General features: G+C 39.1%; 1 protein-coding gene across 13 annotated transcripts in view; it reads right to left on the bottom strand.

Annotated features, from left to right (window-relative positions):
• Positions 1-210: 210 nt before the first annotated feature.
• The window catches only part of LOC129719167 (serine/threonine-protein phosphatase 2A 56 kDa regulatory subunit epsilon isoform), a 99,615-nt gene continuing 76,675 nt past the window's right edge, over positions 211-23,150 (bottom strand). For all 13 annotated transcript variants that reach the window (XM_055670630.1, XM_055670620.1, XM_055670628.1 and 10 more), the window contains 5 exons: positions 17,789-17,983; positions 17,536-17,726; positions 6,989-7,322; positions 6,697-6,926; positions 211-5,025 (listed from right to left, as the gene is read on the bottom strand). In XM_055670630.1, the coding sequence (XP_055526605.1) occupies positions 4,650-5,025; positions 6,697-6,926; positions 6,989-7,322; positions 17,536-17,726; positions 17,789-17,983 (1,326 nt within the window). In that variant the 3' untranslated portion in view covers positions 211-4,649. The remainder of the gene's footprint in view (positions 5,026-6,696; positions 6,927-6,988; positions 7,323-17,535; positions 17,727-17,788; positions 17,984-23,150) is intronic.

Raw genomic sequence — 23,150 nt, 5'->3', positions numbered from 1 at the left:
GGTTTTTAAAAAGTGTACTTTCTATATCCGTTTTATTTTTTCAATAAACTGCCGATGTATATAAGAAAAATTACAGACATAAACATGAAACATTCTGCCGTGTTTGGGTTCGCTATCATCAGCACACCTTCCCACCGATCTGTCGGATCGGTGGTATAAAGCTAGTTCGTGCATTCGGAGGGTTTTAGGCAACATCCGATTGAGCATCGGTTTTTCTCATTTGTTTCATATAGTTTTATTCCTTATATAGTTTTTGTTTTTAATATTTATATATAATATTATTTCATTACTTTTTAAACACTTTAGTTTTACTAACATTTTATTTTTCATTATTATTTTGTTTTTTTTTTTTAGTATTTTCTCATCCTTGTATTTTTTTTTTGTTTCTTTTTCGGATTCCTCGAAGTGTTTACTTAGTTCATAACTCATTCTCTTTCTCGCAATATGGTTACTTGCTTTCCTTATCCCTTTGACAACACTCTTTTCCTAAATGGATGTATGCAGTGTGTTTCTCTGTCACGTTTGTTTCCTTTTATAATTATATAATACAAAAGAATAATAATTTATTATTTACTTGCCTTCATTCTCGGACTTTTCACTTCTTCATTTTGCTTATTGATTTGCTTGCTGATGCATGAAACTTCACTGTACACTGTTTCTTTTTGTCACTCACCACAGTGAAGTTTGCTGGTTTCTCTCATATTATACTCGCCAGAAAAAAAAAGATCTGTTCTTACTGTACAACATGTTTAGCTCAATCAGTGCTGGCAGTTCCTTGATATCTTGCATCTCTTTTCATATCGCTCTTCGTTCGCTTTATTCCTGATTTTACCTGTCCTCGTATTCACACTCTGTTGTCCTCTTTGCCCCGCATGCTCGGTCATTCATTAGAGTGCAACGGTTAATTTTTTTCGCACATTTTGCTGAGGTTATCATTTTTTAAAAGAAACAGAAAATGAACGTTCACTAGTGCCACCAATGGCTGAACGAAAAATCTTCGACTGGATCAGAAGAATAATCGACACAACAAAACCCGGTTCAGTGATAATTTTGATACTTTCCTAAGAAGAAAAGACTTAATTGAGAATTAAAAAAAAACGGTATTGAGCAACATCATCTTGTCTGGCCGGATTGCACTTTGGTTCCCAAAATTTCATCATTCGAGGGACGGGTAAAGAGAAATTTATCTCAAATAATAGATCATATGACGATTGAACAAAATGAACGTTAACGACTTCGTAATTCAAGCGAACTTTTCTGTTTTATTTCCTGTAACGTATTAGCAAGTTTTTTGCTTCTTACTCTCTTCATTTCATTATTTCGACTAGTGTTGTGGAGCGCTACTATTGTTTGTATGTTTAGTGACTGTGTGTGTGTTGGTGTAATTTTTCTCGCGTCGACCCAAATAGTATTTTGACTTTCCACATTATCTTTAGGTTCATCTTTCAGCTGTCCATCCTTTTGTTTTGTTTGTCTCTTAAGTAGGCAAATCCTAGTCCACTAAGCACCAGGATTCTTGTTCTAGATAGTATTGAAGCACAGTTCTTTTTTTTAATTGTTTAGCAATAGTTACGGCTGCCTATCTTTTGTTTTTTTTTTTACTTCCACAGGTGAATTCTACATCTGATTCTTGTCTGTCAACCACGCTAACACAAAATGTTTGTTTACTCTCCCCCCTAAGTTTTGTTTGTTTGCCTAACACTAAAACAGCGCATCCCCTCTCGCACTTTTGAATCGTACAATCGTATCTCACGCACACAACCATAACAATCTGATTGCATGCTAATTTGATACATTTACAAGTCTAAATGTGACCCTATCGAACAAAGCAGGCGCACATGATAAAATTAAAGGAAAACTTTCCTTCCTCCTTTCCCCTAAATTGCTATCTCGCCCACCCCATGGAAGAATGACGCGTATTTCCAGTTGTATGATGCTGACTGCAAAAATTTGATTGCGTGTTTTCATGACAAGCAAAAACGACAAACTATAATAATATTGGTTTGCTATTATCTGACGACTTTGAACAAGGCCTATGTCGACTCGCGCGTTAGTTGATTTAAGTTAATGAATGCACAGGTGTGTGTGTATGTGTGGCTCAGGTGACTTCTGAAAATATATATTTATATTGATTTCTACGTGTGTACCAAACACTACTACCAACACATATGTTTTTTCTGTTTTTTTTTTTTCTGTGGCATCACTCTCGTGTTCGCTTTTGTTCCACATTCACACCAATCGCCTATTGTTTTGTTGCTCGCGTGCATCCTCAAACTACAAATTTACTTTTTATTTGTTTGTGTACCGTGTATAGCAATAATGATTTTATTTTAATATAACTACAACAAATACATTTTTTGTGTGTGGGTGTTTTGTGTTTGTCTCAGCTAATTGTTTTTTTTTTTGTTCAATTTCCTTCTTCTCTGCCGCTTATTTGAATGTTTTGATGGTTTTTATTTCTCGGTTTGGAATATGTGTTTTCGTTAGTATGTCAGCATGCATATGAATGAATTAGTGAATCTAAGTGAGTGTATGTGTGTTTGTGTAAATTCTATCAGAATTATTATTTTTACGCTCCCGATCGCATTTTTTTGTTGTTTTGCTGCCTGTGTACAACTAATCATTTCTGTCGCCAGCTTTATCGATTTTTTTTCTATTTTAGTTTTCTCTTTTTTTTTAGAGTTGGGAGAATGAAGGTGTTTTGTTTCACTATCAGCATTTTTACCATAACTGTTACGCGTGGTTACACTCTCTCGCTTCCCGTTTATTTCTTAGCACTTTTTGTTTTCAAATTTAGCTTAGTTTTAAGTCCTAGTAGTGGGTTATTTTAGATGCGGCTTATCACCGCACTTATTCGCTTTTTTGGCTATGGATCTGATTTGCTTATGAAATTTAGTACTTAATATGAAGGTCGGAAGTATGAAAAGGTGCGATGATTACTTTGCTTTAGTTTACATATTTTTTACTACGTCCACGATCAGGAAAATTATTCAACAAAAGACACACAAATTGGGTGAGGAACAAACACCAACTTCGGAATTCCGCTCATACAGTCAGTTTCAGTTAATATGCAGGTCGTACAGAATTTATTGAGGATCTCAGAAAAAAAGGTAAACATACTAAGTAAGATTTTGTCTTCCTATGTTAGTTTGGCGGAGAAAGACTCTCCTTCAATTTTTTACATTCTGGCTGAAGCCCTAATGAAGTTATCTCTTTATTCGGTTTTATTGTTTACCACTTGGAAGTTTAATTCTCTACTCCCCATTGTAGCACATTTGAAGTCGACTACGTGTGCGAATGATAAAATTTGCTATTTAAAATTTTAAACCATTTTCCTGTTGAGTTTTGTTGCTAAAGCTGAAGTTTGAATAGGAATTTCATAGCAACATAAACAGTTCCACTGTGGCCCGTAGATCTTTGCGGTACTCTGTTTAAAGCGCAGTGGGTTCCGATTAAAAGAAAATACGAGTTATTCAAGCGAGCAGCAGCTATCCCTAAACAGTTGGATGGAAGTAACGCCCGAATAGGTTATTCACATTTTGAATGGATTTTTTGAAAAATACGGAAAATTGAACCAAAATCACGAATTCGATTAGTTAACATGATTGATCTGATGAGAGTGTCGTTGGCTGGTAGATGTGAATTTGACGGTATGCGAGAATTTTAACCCTTACTTATTAGTTCTGTATTTTGGTGGTTGTGTGGTAGGCTAAAATTGTTACTTTCTTTCTTTAATTACGTTGACACTTGAGTTACCTATTGTAAAATGTTGGATTCGTATGAAAGATTTCTTCACTGTAGCTGCGCTTGTCTCTGTGTGCACAACTGTGTGAGAGAGGAAAGAATTGGTTGACCTCCGAAGAGCACCCTAGAGCTGAACGCTGCCGCTATATGTTATTTTGGACTAATTTCGGCACGGCTTAGCATTCGATTTCCGACTGTGTTATGTTCGTTTAATGTGGATGAGTTTAAAAAAGAATTAGTTCGCCACATCTTTTGCTTTGTTTTTTTTTCGCTACACAACTGTTTTAGCAGCAGGTGAGTTATTTGTTCGTTAAATTCATACGTTTTCCATTTCCACACCATGTTTTGTTTGGTTGTTATCCGATTCGTATCTACTTTTCGCTCTTTCTGTATAAAAGGATTGTAATATTGTTTTTTTTTTGTTTTCGTTAGCGTACAACTGATTTTTTCTTTTTATACTGCCGTTTAACGCAGAGGTGTCCTAGTTCCTGCGAAATTTCCAATAAACATGGGACAACTGTCAGTAGAACGGCAGGGTAAATCTTATAACAATTTCTTAACTTTTATTTTTTACTAAGGATGATGTTACGCATGACTTTGCAAACACTACGCTCGCTTTCCCTGTGTGGCCACCGAAAGCGAACAGGTTGTTTTGTATTGTTTGGGATCCTAGCGGAATCAATGCGTGCTGATATTATGCTTATCAACTGAATGTAAGTGTGTGGGTGTGTTACGTGTCCGGAAACAGAATTGTAAGCAGATGGATGTGAGCTGGTGAGTGTGTAAACGCATGGGACAGGATTTTCGATATTCTGGATCCTAATGGAACACGGGGAAAATTAGTAGTAGGATTCTAAGGATACGACCGAAGGAGGATGAATTTAAAAGTAGTATTATTCAGTACATCACTTGCTTAATGGCGCAGTAGCGGCATTGTTGGTGGCGGCATTGAGGGATGTGGTGGATGATGATGCGGTACCTGCTTGATGACTGGTAACCGAGCCAGGAGGCGGTGGTTGCGCCGAGGCTCCACCGAGCCCTGCCAGATTGCTAGCAGATGTAACAGACGACGGCGACGAAGACGACGATGTGGATGTGGCGGATGATAGCGCGTTGGGTGTCAGCTGCGAGACCGAACCGCCACCAACCGTTAGTGAATTGCCGGTACCATCCACTATCAGACCTCCGGGACCGCCGCCGGGTGCGTCCGGTCGGCGAGCGCTCTCTAGTTCGTGTAGCCGCTTCCAGAGTTCTTCTCGCTCCCGTTCCCGCTTCTTTTCTCTGCAACGGTTGATAGCGTTTGAACAAGCAGCGCGGCACGTGAGAAGATGAAAAGAAATGGAAGGAAGTGAAGCGCATTAGTTTTGGCGGAAGGTTAATAAGCCAATTCATGTACTTAGATACAGCAGTAAATTTCGGCAAATGATAACAGTATATATTGTGTCGTGTTGTATATTGAAGATGTGTAATTCTTCGGTAAATGTCTCAATCTCTAGTTTTCATAGGCTTTCTACATTAGTTACACTTAAAAATAGTGAGTTTTGTTCTAAGCACATAGTACAGATATCTACGACTTTAGCTGAAACATAAAGTCTCGTAAATTGGACAATTTTTTTCTTAAGCCTGGTTTTGCTTCAAAAGCCATATTTTGACAAAATCGAAAAAACATATTGAAGTTATATATTTTGACAAAAAATGTTTGAATATGTGGATTAGAGTTTTTCGAACAAATCAAAGTCTTTTTCGATGCTGCGATGCAACCAGCGATGAGAAAACCAGTAATTTTCTCCACTACTTTCCAGAAATGACCGAAACATCCAATGCCAACAAGAGTGTTTTGAGACATCAAATTGTCAGAAACCAATCATGGTTTAGTTCTAGTTTTGCTATATAACAGCAACAACAAGCATGTTACTATTCAACTTGATTCCAATGTAGTATACAGTGATACAGCACAGTTGCACTTCTTTTGCATTCACCAGTTTCGCACCATACTTGAGGAACACATCCGTGTAATTACGGTACAACCAGCTGCATGCGAGAGCATTGCCTGGATTGCGCTATCGTATATCGAGTCAAGTTAATGGTGAAAATGAAGCTGCTTGAATTGAAGCACTTTTTCGAATACTGAAGAATTCTATAATCTAGATTCTGCAAAAATTGGTTATGCCATAGTTCGCGGATGCAGGTCTTGATATTTACCTTTTTCTACGGATATTCTTTTCAAATTGGCGCAAAACCCTTCAACCTTGTTGACTGTTAATAGATTGATAATTTGACAGACATTGTCGATACGCTGAAGGCCGAAAGCCAAAGCATTTTGTCAGTCCGAAATGGCAATCTCCAGCTCTATGTTAACAGAAAAGCATATCAAAATCTGTTTCGGTTATTTTACACCATTTCCAAGTTGTAAGTACTGACGAATTACCTTCACTCCACGCTGACAAAGATATAAAGTCAACACTGAACTGTCTGAAATTAAACCTGGTTGGGGTTGGACTAGCGGGAGAAGGCTGTTTTCGATTAATATTTTTCTGTAAGCATCGCGTTAGATAGCATTGAATGCAATCGGTATCCGATTAACAAGCTAAATCGGAGTTTTCGTGAACCGAAGGATAACTCAGCACTAACAGTGCCTATTATCGTTAAACATTGGTAGGATTGAGGCGAATATTATTCAAATTAAAGAGGGCCAGGAGCAAGTTCGAACTCATTCTTGTGAAAAGTGAACCACCTGTCATGAACTTCTTCAACGTAAATCGGTATAATATCTTTCAGGTTATTTCATTACACAGTGATCTAATTGCAATATGCAACAGCTTTCTACGCAGCTCGCACGGGACCGAATCGAAAGGTTAACAATTGCACACCATCGATAAGAACTATTTACAAACATTTTTGTTCCGCAGCAGAATGATGACTGTAAACAGCACGAATGCAAAGGGCACTTACTTCTGCCGCTCCGCTTTGTAGCTGGCGGTCAGCTCATCGAACAGTTTTGAGTTCATCTCCATGAAGGTTTTCAGCACATTATAGACAAGGGCAACGATCGTCTGGTTCCAATGTTCTTTGCTAATTCGGTACAGAGCCGGAAACATGATCGGCATAATAACGGCGTTGTTGTCCTCAATCAACGACATCGCATACTCATTGTTCCAGAAGTAGAGTGCCCGTTCGGCCACCTATGATTTGGACGAAGCGTAAATTATTTGTTACGTTCTATGCAGAATAACTGAAACGTTACCTGGAAATGTGGACTCGAGACACACTTGGCTATCTGCCGGAACAGCGGTTCCTGAATCTTCACGAACTGGGGCGGTTCGATAACGTCCAGTATCTCCTCGATCTCACCGAGGAACATCACCTCCTTCTGGGAGCAGGTCTTTGGCCAGAACTTGAGCAGCCCGCGTACCACTGGCTCCGTCAGCGAGGCGTCCTTCTCCAGAAACTGAACCACGCAGTACGCGAGTTGGGCGTGGTACAGCGATAACACTTTCACCTTGTGCAGCGGCAGCAGAACCTTCACCAGAAACTGCTTGTGCTCCGCTTTGAGCGGCAAGGCGAAGCCGTTGATTATACTGAAATGATGAAAGTTAATAGTTTCATTATTATTAATTTTCTATTAATTTTGATGACTTATTTATGATGAAAACAATAAAAAATAAGAGGTTAAGAATCCGGAAACAAAGCAAAGAAAAGCCTGGGCAGAGCCGGATTTAGGGGAGGCCCGGACCCCCGCATTTTTAGGGCCCCTACAAATCAAGAAAAAAAACTGTCCTAATCGAAACGGTTTTTAAAAGTGTGATCCCAAACAATAAGTTCGCTTTATAGTCAGTTTCAGAGTCTAGTATTTTGAACAGCAAACTTACAGCTAAACTAAAATTGAATTGTGTATTTATTTGAGTTTAATGGTTTCGGACGAAACTGGGGGAGCCGTCTTTTTCGAAGATGACTGATTGAAAATTGGTTGCGTATGAAAGAATGCAAGACTGTCAAATTAAGCATTGTGAATTTACGAATTGAGTGTTGAATATATAATTGATAATTTTTCAGCAAAAAAGCCTCATAAAAAGATGTTTTGAAAATTTCTGACAAATTTTTGTTACGTTTTAGGGAAAAAGGTTCTAAATATATACATTGTTCTGGGGCTCCCACATAAGACTGGGCCCCGAACCCTCACAATCGTAAATCCTACGCTGAGCCTAGGCGTTTCTGCTTGGTGTCTAAAGACGACGCAAAAAAACGATCGGAATCATAATGAAAAATCCACAAGGCACTGTTCTGATTCCAACTCTCTAAAATTTGCTTACCAATTGAAAAACGGGACAGAAAAAAAAAATGAGGCAGCTACCTGCGCCAACTCCAACACCAATCATGATAATTATCAGGTATCGTGGTTTTTCTTACCAAAGAAGGGTAGGTATCTACATTTTTAACCTAGCACACATGACTTCTCTGAGCACAGTCACACCACAACAGTGAAATAGTTTTGTTTTGGCATTACGTCATTCCGTAAACTTGGCATAATTAATTAAAAAAATGGAATTAGTGTCGTTCAAACCCAGCATTTTAACTGCAACATGTCTTTGTAAATTTCCTTCGCCACATACGAATATATTATCCTAAACTCTAAAGCCCAGTCTAAATTTGAGATGCTGGGATCTGAACGGCACTAATTTATAATTAAAAGTTAATAACAGGAGCCGTCGAGATGTTCCTAAAGCTGAGAGTAAACTCCGCCTGTGACGGTTCTCTTTAGTTTAGTTCAGCCTAAACGAGTAGACTTAAATAATTGAGAACTGAAGGGTCAATAACTCTTAACCATGGCTGTTATGTGAAATCTAATGAATAAACCCCTAAACTAAGGTGTAATGCGACCCGGGCCGATAGATGAATGTGGGAGATTTAACAAATTCCCAGCCGCTAACGGAACCTGTGGAATACCTTGCCCCCTTTCAAAGTATTCTAGCCTCCTGTGTGAGCCTACCGTAACACGCAGAGGACACTCTTCTTACGAGGCAAACTCGTGGGACTAAAACTGTCTTCTGATAAAAACAAACAATTTTCAAACCCAGGCCAACGCAACCTTACTCTGCCGAAACAAATGGAGTTTACAAGCTATTATTCTGGACTGCATAGCGGGCCACCCTACCACCAGGCCCAAGTCCAGGAGCTGCCGTCTAAAAAACGACATCCTGCAACCTGACTTTGCCGACAACAACATAGTGCTGGAGACTACGGTGTCTTCACTGAACCCGTGGGAGGTAGCACACCTTCGTGTCTTGCACGCGAAGTACGTGCCAAAGGCCCTAAGATTTATAGGGACAGTTCATTTCCAGGACAGTGTGGACACCACAAATGAGAGAATTCTCCGTCTACTTCAAAAACAGAACGACGGGTTTTCCTCGCGTACATGGAAAGTATGTCGTCGTAACGTTGCTGGAAAGACTGTCGAACTGATGATGGAGCTGGACCAACAGTCTGCTAAGCTCATAGCGGCACAGAGCATCCTGTTTTACCGAAAAATCGCATACCACCGCTTAAACGTGAGAGTCGCACTTCTGTCGCCTACCGTTTGCTGCAACGGGAGCCTGTTGTTGAGGGTACGCAGACAACCCAACCTAGCATCACTGCTGATGGCAACCGTCCGCCAATCGGAACTCAATTAGATCCTATAAAGGACGCGTTGTCAACAGGTGAATCTAAATCACGCGAAAGGCGCTTTTAGTGTTCTTTGCAGGAGATTCGCCAAGGATCAGCTATCCGTAGCGCTGATCCAGGAACCATGGGCTCACGAAACCAGGATCCTTGGCCTAACCAACGCAAACGATAAGTTGATATATTGTCACCAACAGCTAAATTCGCTTCACTACAAAAGATCAAAATAATGGTCGCAGTGGTACAAATCTTACAAAAAAAAAAAAAACAGCTAAATTCAAGGACTACAATTTGTTCATCAAACGGGATTTGGTCGGCATTGCGACTAACGGTACACAAGAGACGGACGTTGCCTCCGCTTACTTCCCGGGGGACGTGGACGATATACTGCCCTCCGAACTCCCAGCGCTTGTGCGGTACTACCAAAGCATCAACAAGCCACTCATCGTCGGCTACGATGCCAACGCGCACCACACAGTCTGGGGCAGTTCGGATGTAAACATACGAGGTGAGAAAATAAAACACTAAGCTACGCAAAGCCAAAAGGAGCTCCAGAGCTCGGTTCTGTAAGAACATTCAGAGTCTGCCTGAGGCAACGCGACAGCAAAGCTATGTCCAAAGATCATACGAATGGTCATGGGCAATTGAAAAAAGGGAAAGTACGGCTGTCACTCAGAAAAGAAAAGCTGGATATTCTTATGAACGTTCATTTTCCAGACTCGACAGTGACCTCCAGGTCGAACGTTGAAGAGCTACAGACTATTCACGTAGACTTTTATCAACTGGGCACTAAGCTCTTTTGAGTCTATGAAAGTAACAGGATCGGATGGCATTCTAGCAATCTTTCTGCAAATATCGGACGGACTCGATTTTTGCAGAAAACTTAGAGCCAGCTTTATTCTGGGACATATCCCAGTCAGCTGGCCAAACGTGAGCAGGGCAAAAAAGACAAAACGTTTCCCAAAGCTTTCAGACCTATAAGTCTGAAGTCAACTCTTCTCAAGTTGATGGAGAAAACTACGGATAACTACATCCGCAGCGAGTTTCTTAAGCACTCACCTTTGCGTAAGCATCATTCTGCTTATCAACAAGGTAAACCTACTGAAACCGCTTTGCATTGTTTAGTGACGAGGAACGATAAGTCACTAGAATATAAAAAGATAGGGGTCAGCGCTTTTCTTGATATTGAGGAAGCTTTCGATAACACGTCCTTTGCATCAATTCACATGGCTCTACAAAATAAAGGAATCCACAATACTACAATGAGTTAGATCCAAGCAATGCTTTCAAGCAGGAAGATCGCAACTGCATTGGGAGATACATCTGGCAGTGAAAGGGTGTTCTCAGGCGGGAATTCTTAACGTTCTCCTAACCAAGCTATCGCAACTAGGCTACGAAGTCATTGATTATGCTGATGACGTAGACGTAGTTATTATGCGGGAAAAATGTGATACAACTCTATCTAGTTGTATGCAAACGGCTCTTAACAGCACTCACCAGCAATAACCCCACTAAAACAGTCATTATACCCTTAATAAGCGAAGGATGCATTCAATCACTCCTCCGCTATTGACTGAGGTAAGACTGAGATTCAGCAATGAGACCAAATATCTTGAAATCATTCTGGGTAGGTAGCTGAACTAGACTGCTTAACTAGACTACGCTGTTAAGAAAATGACTTCAGCGATCTAGGCTTGCAGTACACTGTTCAGCAAGACTCGGGAGCTAAAACCACAATTAGCATTTTGATCTAACATCACCATTGCTCGGTCACGTATAACCTATACAGTGAAGATAGAAGCAGAGATTGTCGCACTTAGGCTGCAAAAAATACAACGATGCACGAATGTAATCTAACGAATCACCTAAGCATTCTCTAAATTTTATACAGTATCCTCTCAATTTTATATATACATGTTTTAGGCCTTAGAGTTTAACATATGGATGAAAAACTGCTTTTAACAAGCCTTTTTAGAAAACGTCTTGTAGCTCTGAAATTTCAATTTCTAGAGGTTTGAGGTATTCAACAAACAGTTTTGTAATAAAATTCTACACAACTTTGCAGAAGAAACTATTCGTCTAGCAAGTCACGTTTAAAAGTTAGTTATGGGGCCTTCTATACGGCGAAATTTGTAACTGATTCCATTGAAGCATATGAAACACAGCAGTAAACGAAGCAACTTTCTAGAATATATGGATAAGATAGGACTTGAAAAAATAGTTTTGCCGTCCGTTTCTCGATTTGGGCACACTGTGCGGCGTCCACAAAGTGCCGCGCGATGTCCGTTTTTATGTCTCTTAAGCTGTACAAAGTCAGCAGAACAAAGAGTTAATAGCATGAAAATTTAGTGCTCATTCGATGCTCATTTAATGCCATATCGCCGAATTTAATGCTTCATCATTTCTTTGAAAAATGCACTTGTTTGCTAGCTTAAGAAAATAGCTAGCAGACAATATACGAAAATAGCATTTTTAGTCACAAAACAGTTCTATAACGGTCAACAACATTTAATGCTCTTGAAAAAACCTGATTTTCATGATAATTAAATTGATTTTGTACAAATTTCAATAACATGATAATAATATGATAATACATGAATAGCTTCAACTTTTCCAAACATTGTCCTGAGAAAACAATCAGAATCCTTTTGATACGATTAGATACCAATTAAATGCTTCCATATGCGAGCAGTTTCAATAACTTAGGTGCATTTTTCATTAAATATATTTTTTTCAAAAATATTGTTCTGCTAGCTTAAGAAAAAAGTTAGCAGAACAATGGCCAGAAACAGCATTTTCAAGCAATAAACTGTTGAAGAATGGTCATAATAATTCAATGCTCATTAAATGCTCCTGAAAAAACTTGATTTTCATGATAATTTTATTGATTTTGTATAAATTTTTCAAAAATATGATAAATCATGAATAGCTTCAATTTTTTCAAACATACTCCTCTGAAAACAATCAGAATCCTTTTGATACGATTAGATACCAATTAAATGCTTTCATATGCGAACAATTTCAATAACTTAGGTGCATTTTTCATTAAATAACTGCCTTTCTCCTAGAAAGGTATAGCAATCACTGAAAAAACCAAAGGTATAAAAGTACTCCAAAGGGTCGAAACTCGTATTTCAATCGACTTAGTTCGACGAGCTGAGCATTTTCTGTATGTGTGTGTATGTGTGTGTGTATGTATGTAACGGTCTCCCAATCTCACTCGATTTTCTCAGAGATGGCTGGACCGATTTTCATGAAACTAATTGCAAATGAAAGGTCTAGTTGCCCCATAAGACGCAATTGAATTTTATTGTAATCGGATTTTTAGTTTCGAGGTTATGTATCAAAATGTGAAAATCACAAAACTTCATTATCTCAGAAACTACACAACCGATTTGAACAAAACTGGTATCAAAAGAACGGGCTTGTTTTTTGAACCATTTTTTTAAATAATTTTATAATGATTGGACATGTAGTTCAAAAGTTATACAAAGAAACGTGTTTCAAAGACTGTTTGAACTCACTCACTTTTCTCAGAGATGGCTGGACCGATTTTCACAAAATTAGTGTCATATGGAAGGTCTTGTTGCCCCATGAGACCTTATTGAATTTAATTGTTATTGGACTTTAACTTCGTCCGTTATGTATAATAATGGGAAATTAAACTATGACAAGAAACATGTTTCTAAGACTGCATGAACTTACATACTTTATGGAAGCATCCAATTGGTATCTAATCGTATCAAAAGGATTCTGATTGTTTTCAGAGGAAAATGTTTGAAAAAATTGAAGCTATTCACGTATTATCATATTATTATCATATCATTGAACAATTTGAACAAAATCAATTTAATTATCATGAAAATCAGTTTTTTTCAAGAGCATTAAATGTTTTTGACCGTTATAGAACTGTTTTGTGAGTGAACGCGCTCACTCCTGAACGGAGTAGCTTCACTTCTTTCGCCAACAAAGTTAGAGTTTGACTGATAGAGCTGTCAATTTTTTTTTGCTAACTCATGGGTTACTATGATTCATGATGCATGAGTAGTTTCGTCAGTGTGATTAAAGGTAAACCTATGAAAAATCGGCAATTTTTGTCCATATTTTTTACCGCAAACGTTATATCTGAAGCGCATTAAGGTCAGCCACATGTGTTTCCAGACTAGACTGAAGTGCGTTGCAACACTTAAGGAACTTTCCCGTCGCAACAAAGTTATGCTATTTTGGGTACCCAGTCACGACCAGGATCTGCTCAGCAATTCATTGGACCAGAATCGTTTCTGGGTACCTTCTTATCGGCCATCAAAGGCGGACTAAGTACATGGGAAAAGCTAGGAATAGCGTCTCACTGGTATCTAGACAAATTTGATCTACCCCAACCTTGTGGTTACTAAAAGGCTACTCAGTTTAACTCGTGGTGAACTACGCATTGTCACGGGACTCCTCACTTTCCTGCCGTTGATATTGATCAAAACTAGGGGGTTTGCAGCCTGTTTTCTTCGACTGAATCAAATAGTCGCCACTGCTTAAGCCGTTCCTTGCCCTAGTTCCAAATTGGGGCACAGGCTAACAACCAACAAGCTCAATCAGATCGAACATCTTATAAACTGTGTGAAGAAATCGGGGTCAGCCAAAAAAATACAAACATTCCTGGCGCAGTGGCACTTCTGCTCTTCAGGCATGCAAAAAAAAGCTTGCAGCCGATAGAGAATGTGTGTTTAAACTTTTAAAAATATAATGTGTCCGTAGAGGTATCACAAAAAACCAGCTGGAAGCCAATCCAGTGCCAATTTTTTGAAACAAATGTACAATGTTTGTTTATTTAGAATTAAAGCTAACAATTTGATAATAGACCTAAAGATTTTTAGTGCGGCAGCATCTTGAAAGTCACTACAGTGTCTTCAAAGACTCCAAAGACTTGCCCCTCACTAGTCTATTGGTAAACAGCAATAATGAACAGCATTTGATAAATCCTTTAATTCGAAGTCTCTAATGCGTGGATATATTAACAAAATGCGAAAGATTTGTAGATTGCTCACGTTTTTAGTAATCAAAATATTTTTACTGACACGCAGAGAATCCTGAGTAAGAATCCCCAGGAATCTTATTCGAGAATCCTAGAGCCATATACGGGGCATTCCTGAGGATTCTTTTTTTAGGAATCCTTTTCAAGGACGCTCACGAACCCAATGTGAAGAATCCTAGAAAATCTATGCGAATCGTATGTTTTCGTCCGGGTAAAGGGCCAATTAAGAAAGCGACAAAAAGTTTCAAGAACTTTGGCTTGAAACTTTTCGCAAAGCGTTGGATTGCGTAGCATGGATTGAACATTAAGTACAAGGCGTCGATTTAGTATCTCAACACGGGAATAAGTATCGGTGGTTATGTGAGGTAGTTAACGCGTTCTCCTCTCTCAACCCAATTGGCATAGATTCAATTCTAGCTCATGCCGAGAGATTTCTGAGGCTCAAAATAAATGGAATCACGGGAAGTAAATAATCGAAAATTAGGACCCTAGGTGGATTCACTTTCTTGGGCATCGGTGAATGGCACTAAAGAAGTAGCGTCGATTGTCTTCCGTCTAAAGCAAAGAAGAAGCTTAATAAATAACATTATTGAAAACCCCAACTTTTTCAATACAACTAAAATAGTGAATACTCTATGATTAAAGCGAACTTTCCAGACATCATTGAAGACAACTTTTTGGCTAAAAACCAGACAAGCGAAAACATAACACATCCTCCAAGTTGCGAATCAAATTGACCGATTACGCATAATTCCATTAATTTATGGTGCAGGCTCCCCGAACGCTTCTGAATGAAACATTTTGTTTTCCTTCTGCTCCGCTGCTGCAACTCAGCTCCAGTCCAGTGACAAATGTTGTCATTCATGGGTGAAAAGTCTACACAGAGAGTCACTCAGGCACTCAATGGCCGCACGATGTGCTGGCGCCATTGCTATATCTGTATTTGTTTGTTGGTCTGTCAATTCCAAAATCACCCTTCATTCATCAAATTGAGTTCCATTCACCGCTACTTTTGATTGTTGGGTCAGTGTGAGTATGAGTTTTTTTTTTTCAACCGTATTGGTATCAATGTGAACCACAAACCGATGATAAAACCAAAAAGAAACGAGTACGCATGCGCCCCAAAATGCGAACAATTCGATACAGGACCAATATTTTTGATTCATAAAATAATTAACCGGACACAGTGATCCCTGTAAGGATCACATTAACTGATAACTGACTGTTCTCATACTACAAACGACCCCGGAACCATTTTTCGGGTTTTTTTTTCAGACACATCCCACTCGAGGAACTACCGTTGTTTTGTCATTTCAAACAAAAGTCGAGTGGACAAACGGTGAACTATGAAATTGTGCACGAGATACCTTCTTTTTTTTTTGACTTTCTTCGCCCTTGTCTTTGCGAGTTTAAGCGTACATAGGCAACGTGAACTGCCGTCACGTGTGTGTTTGTCTCGGCCGAACGAATACTTCCGGCTTCGTTTAAGAGACCGAAGGAAATTAGGCAATATAAGACAAGGTCCATGATTAGCCATGTTATCAGTAGAGTAGGGAATAGTAAAGGCCAACAAGAAAAAAAAGCGTCGAGTAACAATTCCAAATCCGGACACTAGCACGAGTCTGTGTAGGTGTGACTGTCTGGGTGTGCCAATGGATTAGCAATACCTTATACACGATTGAACGGTATCGGTATAAGCGAATAGAGGTGAAACCGTAGGAAAATCGAATCTTTTGCTATTATGTTTCCGGCAGTGATACCACGGTGTTGTTATTTTCGACAAGCTTGTCCTTGTGACGTCGGTGCTCTTGAGGAAAACCTTTCTTGTTGTTAATGATCAGCCAACAACATGAAGTGTGCACATATAAGAAAAGTGGAAGGGCATCATCGACATCAAAAAGAAAAGTAAACTGTGATAAAACTGTTGTCTAGTTTTATTCTTAGGCTACTGACATACTGAGGCGTCAAATGAAGCGAAGCAAGAAGCGTCGCAAAAGCGTCCGAACTACTTCTCCGAACGTCTATATGAAACGCTCAAACCGGTCATACTCGAGCGGCAACGACGCGTCGGTAGAGGCGGCGAAACAGAACGAGTAGTGTTTTGACGCGCGTATACTTCGCGGTACAACTTGTTCAGACTAATCCTTTCATTGCAAGGTGCTTTATATTTGCATTGTTTTGGTTTGGTAGTTGAAAAAAAAGCAAATAGAAAACATTTTCGTTTACAAAATGTTAAAATGTTTAAAAAATGTTAGTGCAGTAATACCATGTGCAGACTAAACCTGATATCGCCAGGTACTTCATATTCACTTTATTTTGGTCCTCAATATAGAAAATATCGGAAAATTTTTTTAGGTAGTCAGGAAAATAACACTGATATTTTTGATTGATATTGCATGCCTAACATGCTGCACTTCTTTAGTCGCGAAACGCCAGTCGCTGAGTAACTAGCTGTGCTCACAGAGGTTATTCAAAGCCTAAGAGATATCATAAACTAGTTGAACGTTACTGGGGGTCAGCGGGTTTAAAATTTAGAATAATTTCTTATATTTTTTACTACGTCTATAGCGCAACTGACTTCAGAAATATTATTTTATTTCATAAAAAAAAATCTCTTACTCTTGAACGTGCTTGAAGAAGCAAACAAATCTTCATTGGACGAATTCATATTTTCTTTAAACGAAACCGCTGATGGAATCTAGGAATATGACAACACAACGCATTTGCGACGCTCGCTCCAGTATGTCATAGGAAGCTTCACCCAACGCTTCTGTTTATTCCGCTTCTAATACGCTCAACGCTTCGCTTCATTTGACGCCTCAGTATGTCAGTAGCCTTAGCCTTGTACCTCTGGTGGGTGCTGCTCTGCGTTGGCAGAGCATTTTTATTTATTCAATAGTACTGTAAGTGACATGGGATGGAAATGTGCAGCGACTTGGTGGGTATAATTGAATCCCACTTGAGACAGTTCGAACGATGTGGTTCAAAGAAACACACTAGATTGGGTGAGGAATAACAAAACATGGAAGCATTCTGCTTCTAGTTCCACTCAATTTAAAATAACGCTGTCAGGTACATCAAGTAGTAGAATACTAGCGAGTACTTACCTCCCCAAAATCTCCAGTAGTTCGCCGACTCCGTTGAAATGTTCCGTTTCGTATATAAAATGTAGAAATATGTTATTAATTTGCTTACGAATAAATGCACGTAATCCTAGAAATTTTCCATATATACGGTGCAATACGGTTTTCAAAAAATCTCGTTCTCTCGGATCCTCGGAGTCGAACAGCTCCAGGAGCTGGAAATATACGACAAGACACTCATTTGGTTTGCGCAAAAATACAATTGAATGGTACGAACCTGCAAAACGAACTTCTGGTCAATCACCTTCTTGCCGAACGTCGCCTGGAAGTCGGCTGACTCTAGGAAGCGTAGAAACACCTCGTACACCAGCTGCAAGTGGGGCCATGATGCTTCCAGTGTCGGATCATCCTCCTCCGGATCGAAGTCCGGGTTTTCACTAGGCGGGAGTGTTCGAAACAGATTCACTGATATCTGTTAAAACAGGTGAAGATGAATTAATCACTTAGGACATTCTCAATAAGAATAAAAACGTATGATACTGCAGCACGCTTCGTGGTGAGTAAATTTTCTGTGCTTTGGTGAACAATCGAATCGTTATATAGTTATAATATCCACTCAAATGTGTTGCAAAGCAGAAAAAAGCAACGAACCCAAACGATCAAACTAATTGAACAATCTCTCTTGGTGGACTCTGTTGGAAATAAAATAATTATTCCTACAGCTCCGGAAATATAATTGATTTTCAGATTCCAGAAGGTTATGTGATGTTATGTTTTCATTTTTCATGTTGTTGAATGTCTGGCATGAGAAACCTTGGTGGCGTGCACTTTTCATTTATTAACATGTTATTTCGGCGTTATAAAAATAACTACAATTAACTACAGAAGAGAAAACTTTTGCAGCCGTGCACTATGTAAATCAATTAGATTTGATGATGGTTGCAGAGCATCCCACCTGTGGATAGACTCGCATCGTTGTTTGATGTTGCTTACATCTGTAGGTTGTTTTGATTTGTTTTTTATTGATCCAACTTTTCCTGTTTTTGCGTTGTTTTGTTTGGTAAGAAATTAAAAAGGGGTTTTCCTGCAAGTTATCGGCAGTTACGGTTGTAATATTTCAGTGTGGTTTGGTAACAAATATGTTTTCATATAACAATTACGTTATATTATACCATAATATAACTATTGCATTAGAAATATACCTGAAAAAAAAACAAAATTCCAGCAGTTTTTTCACTCGGAAACTAGTTACAAACGAAAAAGTGTGATCGATACAAGAACGACGATAGCTACCTTAAGTTATGTTTATGTTCTCGTAAAGTAATTTCCCAATGTTTTTTTTTTGCAGATAACGTATTGGTTGAAATTTTAGTTCGCTATTTCGCATGAAAATGCGCAAAAATGAATCTATTCTAGGATAAGTTAACTTCTATTTTAGGGTGAATAAGTAGGTGAAAAGTGGTTCCGCTAGACGAGTATCGGGATATTTTTAAGATTAGATTAATTCACGCAACTGGCGTTCCTAATCCAAAATTATGCGGATATTTATAAAACTATGCGGTATATTTTAATTACTTAAAACAATCGTCCTTTTGTTTTTGAAGTAATATTTAAAAATAGCGTGTTCTTAACCCCCTAGTGCCCAAGTGAATTTTCAGACGGACTTCGAAAAAATCACTATAAACTTCTATAAACATTTTTTCAGTATTGATTGAAACTTTTTAGAGGTTTAACTGAAGACCGTCTAAACGCGACACTGGGCACTAGAGGGTTAAAATGACCCTATTGAGCTTGAGCTTGAACGACCGTAGACTTCGTAGTGGCTCCTCCTTGATGGATCTGAGCTGGTAGAGTTGTACAAAGAACCACCATAATGGTTAATTTAGGTTTAATTTGCCGTCTTCAATGTACAACAATTCAGTAGCTTCCGCTTTATATAGATCGATAATGGTGCCAGCTACGTCCTTACAGTTGGTTAGGAAATTAAAGAAGGAAGTGTTGCATCTCTAACGACTGTTCCGGAAAAGAAAGGTCACTTAGTCACCGTGGCAAGTGACGGATATTTATACTTTTTACTCTTCCCCCTACATGCTCATAGACTCTCCAATGCTCTTCTTTAACCGAGCTTTGCGGGCGCCTTTTTTTCTTTTTATTTCCGCCTTTTTTTTCTTTTTATTTCCTTCTGGAACTTTGCGTGTGGAAAGAGTCAAAATAGGAGGATGGGAGGAAGCCTAAGCCCTTTGACGCCAAAGGGATTTTCACATATGACCAATCGCTTGTCAAAGCGGACTCTGTATGTAACCTTAAGGCTACAAGTCCCCCCAGAAAAAAATCCTAATCTAAAATCCAATCAAAGTTAAGAGAGAAAAATCTTTGAATAGTTGAATAACAAAAAAACTCACTCGTTTCCTTTTAAAATATTAAACTCAATTTTATCCCTTTTATTTTTCGATAAATTTACAGATTTAAGCTTTTATTTTAAGACTGTACCTAAATCAAAACCAAAATAAATCGCAAAAACTTCGATATATTGCGGGGAAATCTATGTTCTTTTTTGGTGTACTCAATATTCCGTTGACCTTTGCCATCCGACGAGCCTGTTTTTATATGTGTAAAACTGGTAGATTCACACAGGTGATCAACACAGGTTTTGCCCTAGAGCTCAAACCAGACCTGGTAAAAGCACAGAAATAAGGCGAAAATGTTAGGACTCATATTTCAGAATTAGCAAAATCAATGGTATCAGTATAAATCCAATGCTATTTAATTTTAATAAGGTATTGATCTCGCGATGTAAAGTCAGAAAGATTGTGTGTGAAGCCACGACCGCAAGGTTGACGTAAAGCTACATGAGGCTGTTACTTGCCTTATTGCATTCAAGGGATAAAAGTTTGAGAGCTTTCTAATTTCCGATTTCCGGTTATTTTCCCGATGACAGGGTGGCCACTCGAAATCAATTTTCGATTTCCCGTTTTTTCCCGATGGAATTTATTGAAATTTCCCGGCATTTCATTTTCAAAAAAATATGAGAAAAACATCAATTTTGACATGTTTATTTAGGTTTTTGAAAAAATAGTGTTATAAAACAATGAAATTTTTTTCTCCTTCATAGCTCTCAGCTGTCGGTCGACTTCAGCAAATACCCTCATAGAAAGCTCTTGCACAATTTGTTATCTCTTTACGGTCGGAAGGACCAGCTCAAATCACCCCAGTCCCTGGTCGTACCTCTGGGGACTATCCGGGGCTGGGCTCCAAAGGCCTCTTTTGATGGCTAGCACGAGCGTGAGTTTCGGAGGCTCAAGGTCGGCTTTGGGACATGTGACACCAATCGGAAGCCAAATACGGTCGTCTATAGTTATTATTTTATTCTAACTAACGTTTCTGTGAGTGTATGGTGTGTAAAAATGCGCTGTGCCGGCCGGCTGATGCTGGATCTGGTTGGGTTAGGGAAACTACGTCGTGGTGTCTCTTGATCGTTCCTCGCTTGGTCTCGGAGCTGCTTCGTCGTACGGGAGTGAATTCTAATGGGCACACCACCCCGGGAACTAAATTGGCTCAGTCTCTAGATGGCTTTTGGCTTCCTAGCCACGCGGATAGATATGGCAAAAATCCTCCAATAATGGGTCCTGATGGTTGGGGGCGGAGGAGGAGAAGCTAGTATCTTGGCGGATTTTACGTTGCTTTATTTGTTCCTACCTGATTCACCAGTTAGGCTAACGTAGCTATTTTAATTTTTTTCTCCACTTGGATTCGTACGAAAAACTACTTTACTTCGATTGGAACTTTCTCTTCGCACGGTCTATCAACGAATGACTTTCCAATGTAGCTTCTATACTCTCTATTCCGTAGTTTTCCTCTCCTCCCTCTTCTACCCCCCTTTCTACCCGTATCTTTCCTCCTCTTTCTATATATCCAACAGCGTTTCCGGTTTCCCAATCCAGCAATGTTTCAAGAGTGTTTTGTGTCTAGTGTGTTAACAAACATTTAATTTATCCTTAAGCTAATCTTAGACCGTACATAAATAATTAGCATGCCTTTTTTTTAATACTACCTCCTAACATACCTTATCTAATGATCATTAATCATATATGACGGGAATTCAGACATTGATGACGACATTAAATTTTAGTACTAACAAGCCTATCATACCGAACAGCAGTATGCCTTGTTTCTCACTGGTTGCTCGTATGTGGTATATGGGGTAAAATGTGTAAACGGTAACAAATTTTCGCCCTTTTTGATCTTCAAGTCGTTGACAATCTTCGCCTTCTCGTACTTTCTTGATTCCTTCTGCTTTTTCTCTCTGTCAACCTGCTCTTAAGCTTGCAATGTTTCTGTATTACGGTGCCAAAAGAATGTATGAGATAAATTTAACCATCGAACTTCATTTTGTGTTAAAGGGTGTCCACGATGAAATTGCCACACCATGAAATTGCTTTAACTTTTTAACCGTTGGGTAGAATTTAATGAAAATTTGGGTGGATTTAGTTAATAATGCATTATTTACATCCTGCAAGTTTTAAAGTCCTGTGATCAAAGCTCGCGGAATAAAATCTTGCGCATTCAGCACGTGATAAAATCTTGCGCATTCATCACGAAAACAAGGATCTCTCGCATCGTTCCATCGCTAAAACGTTGGGAAACGCGAATTCCACGGTGTCGCGGTTCGAGAAACGATTGACCACCGATCGGAAGCCCAGAAGTGAAGGAAAAACTCCGCACTCAGAAGATGTCCAAATTTGCGAAGAAATTCCTGGTTTGGCAAGCCATCTGCACGTGCGAGAAGCGGAGTGCACCTTTCGTGACACAGGACACGATGAACGGACAGGTGTACATGAAAGAGTGTCTCCAGAAGCGGCTGCTTCCTCTCCTGAAGGCCCACAAAGTCCCAACAATCTTCTGGCCGGATTTGGCCTCATGCCACTACTCCAAGGACGTGCTGAAGTGGTATGCGGACAATAAGGTCAATTTCGTGCCGAAAATGTTCAACCCTCTCAACACTCCGGAGCTACGCCCCATCGAAAAGTACTGGACGATTATGAAGCAGCACCTTCTTAAACAACCTAAGGTAGTGAAGACAGTCGAGGAACTGAAGAAAGTATGGGTTTACATGCAAAAAACGGTTGATTCACAGGTTGTGCACAATCTTATGGCTGGGGCTAAGGCCAAGGTGCGGGCATTTGCGTATGGACTGTAAATGAAGTACGAGTAAAATGGTAAAATGAAGTTTTTCGACTTTTTCTGGAAATCCGCGATTAAAAAAATTCGTAAGAAATCACCCCAAAAACTATGTAACAAGCCTAAATGGCTGTATTTCTAAACAAAATCATGACAGTTTTTCAGGAATTCGATAAATATGAGCTCCTTTTGTCAAAATATTGAAAACTATTTCACCATCATCGCTTATAGCTGTTCGTCGACTTTACCCAGTTTTATAGAGTCCTGCACAATTTCCGTCCTTGTTATCTTCAAATCATTGATAAGTTCCGCCTTTTTGCGCTTTCTTACTTCCTTCAGCTTTTTCTTGCTGTCAACCTGCCATTAGGCTTCCAATGCTACTGTCGGACTCGATTATATACAGTCTCCGAAAAATTTTCACTATATATAATCGAATCCTATATATAATCGAATCAGAAAAA

The sequence above is a fragment of the Wyeomyia smithii genome, chromosome 1 (assembly GCF_029784165.1).
Source record: "Wyeomyia smithii strain HCP4-BCI-WySm-NY-G18 chromosome 1, ASM2978416v1, whole genome shotgun sequence".
NCBI lineage: Eukaryota > Metazoa > Arthropoda > Insecta > Diptera > Culicidae > Wyeomyia > Wyeomyia smithii.
The sequence above is the reverse complement of the archived record's forward strand: the minus strand, read 5'-3'. Positions and strand labels throughout refer to the sequence as shown.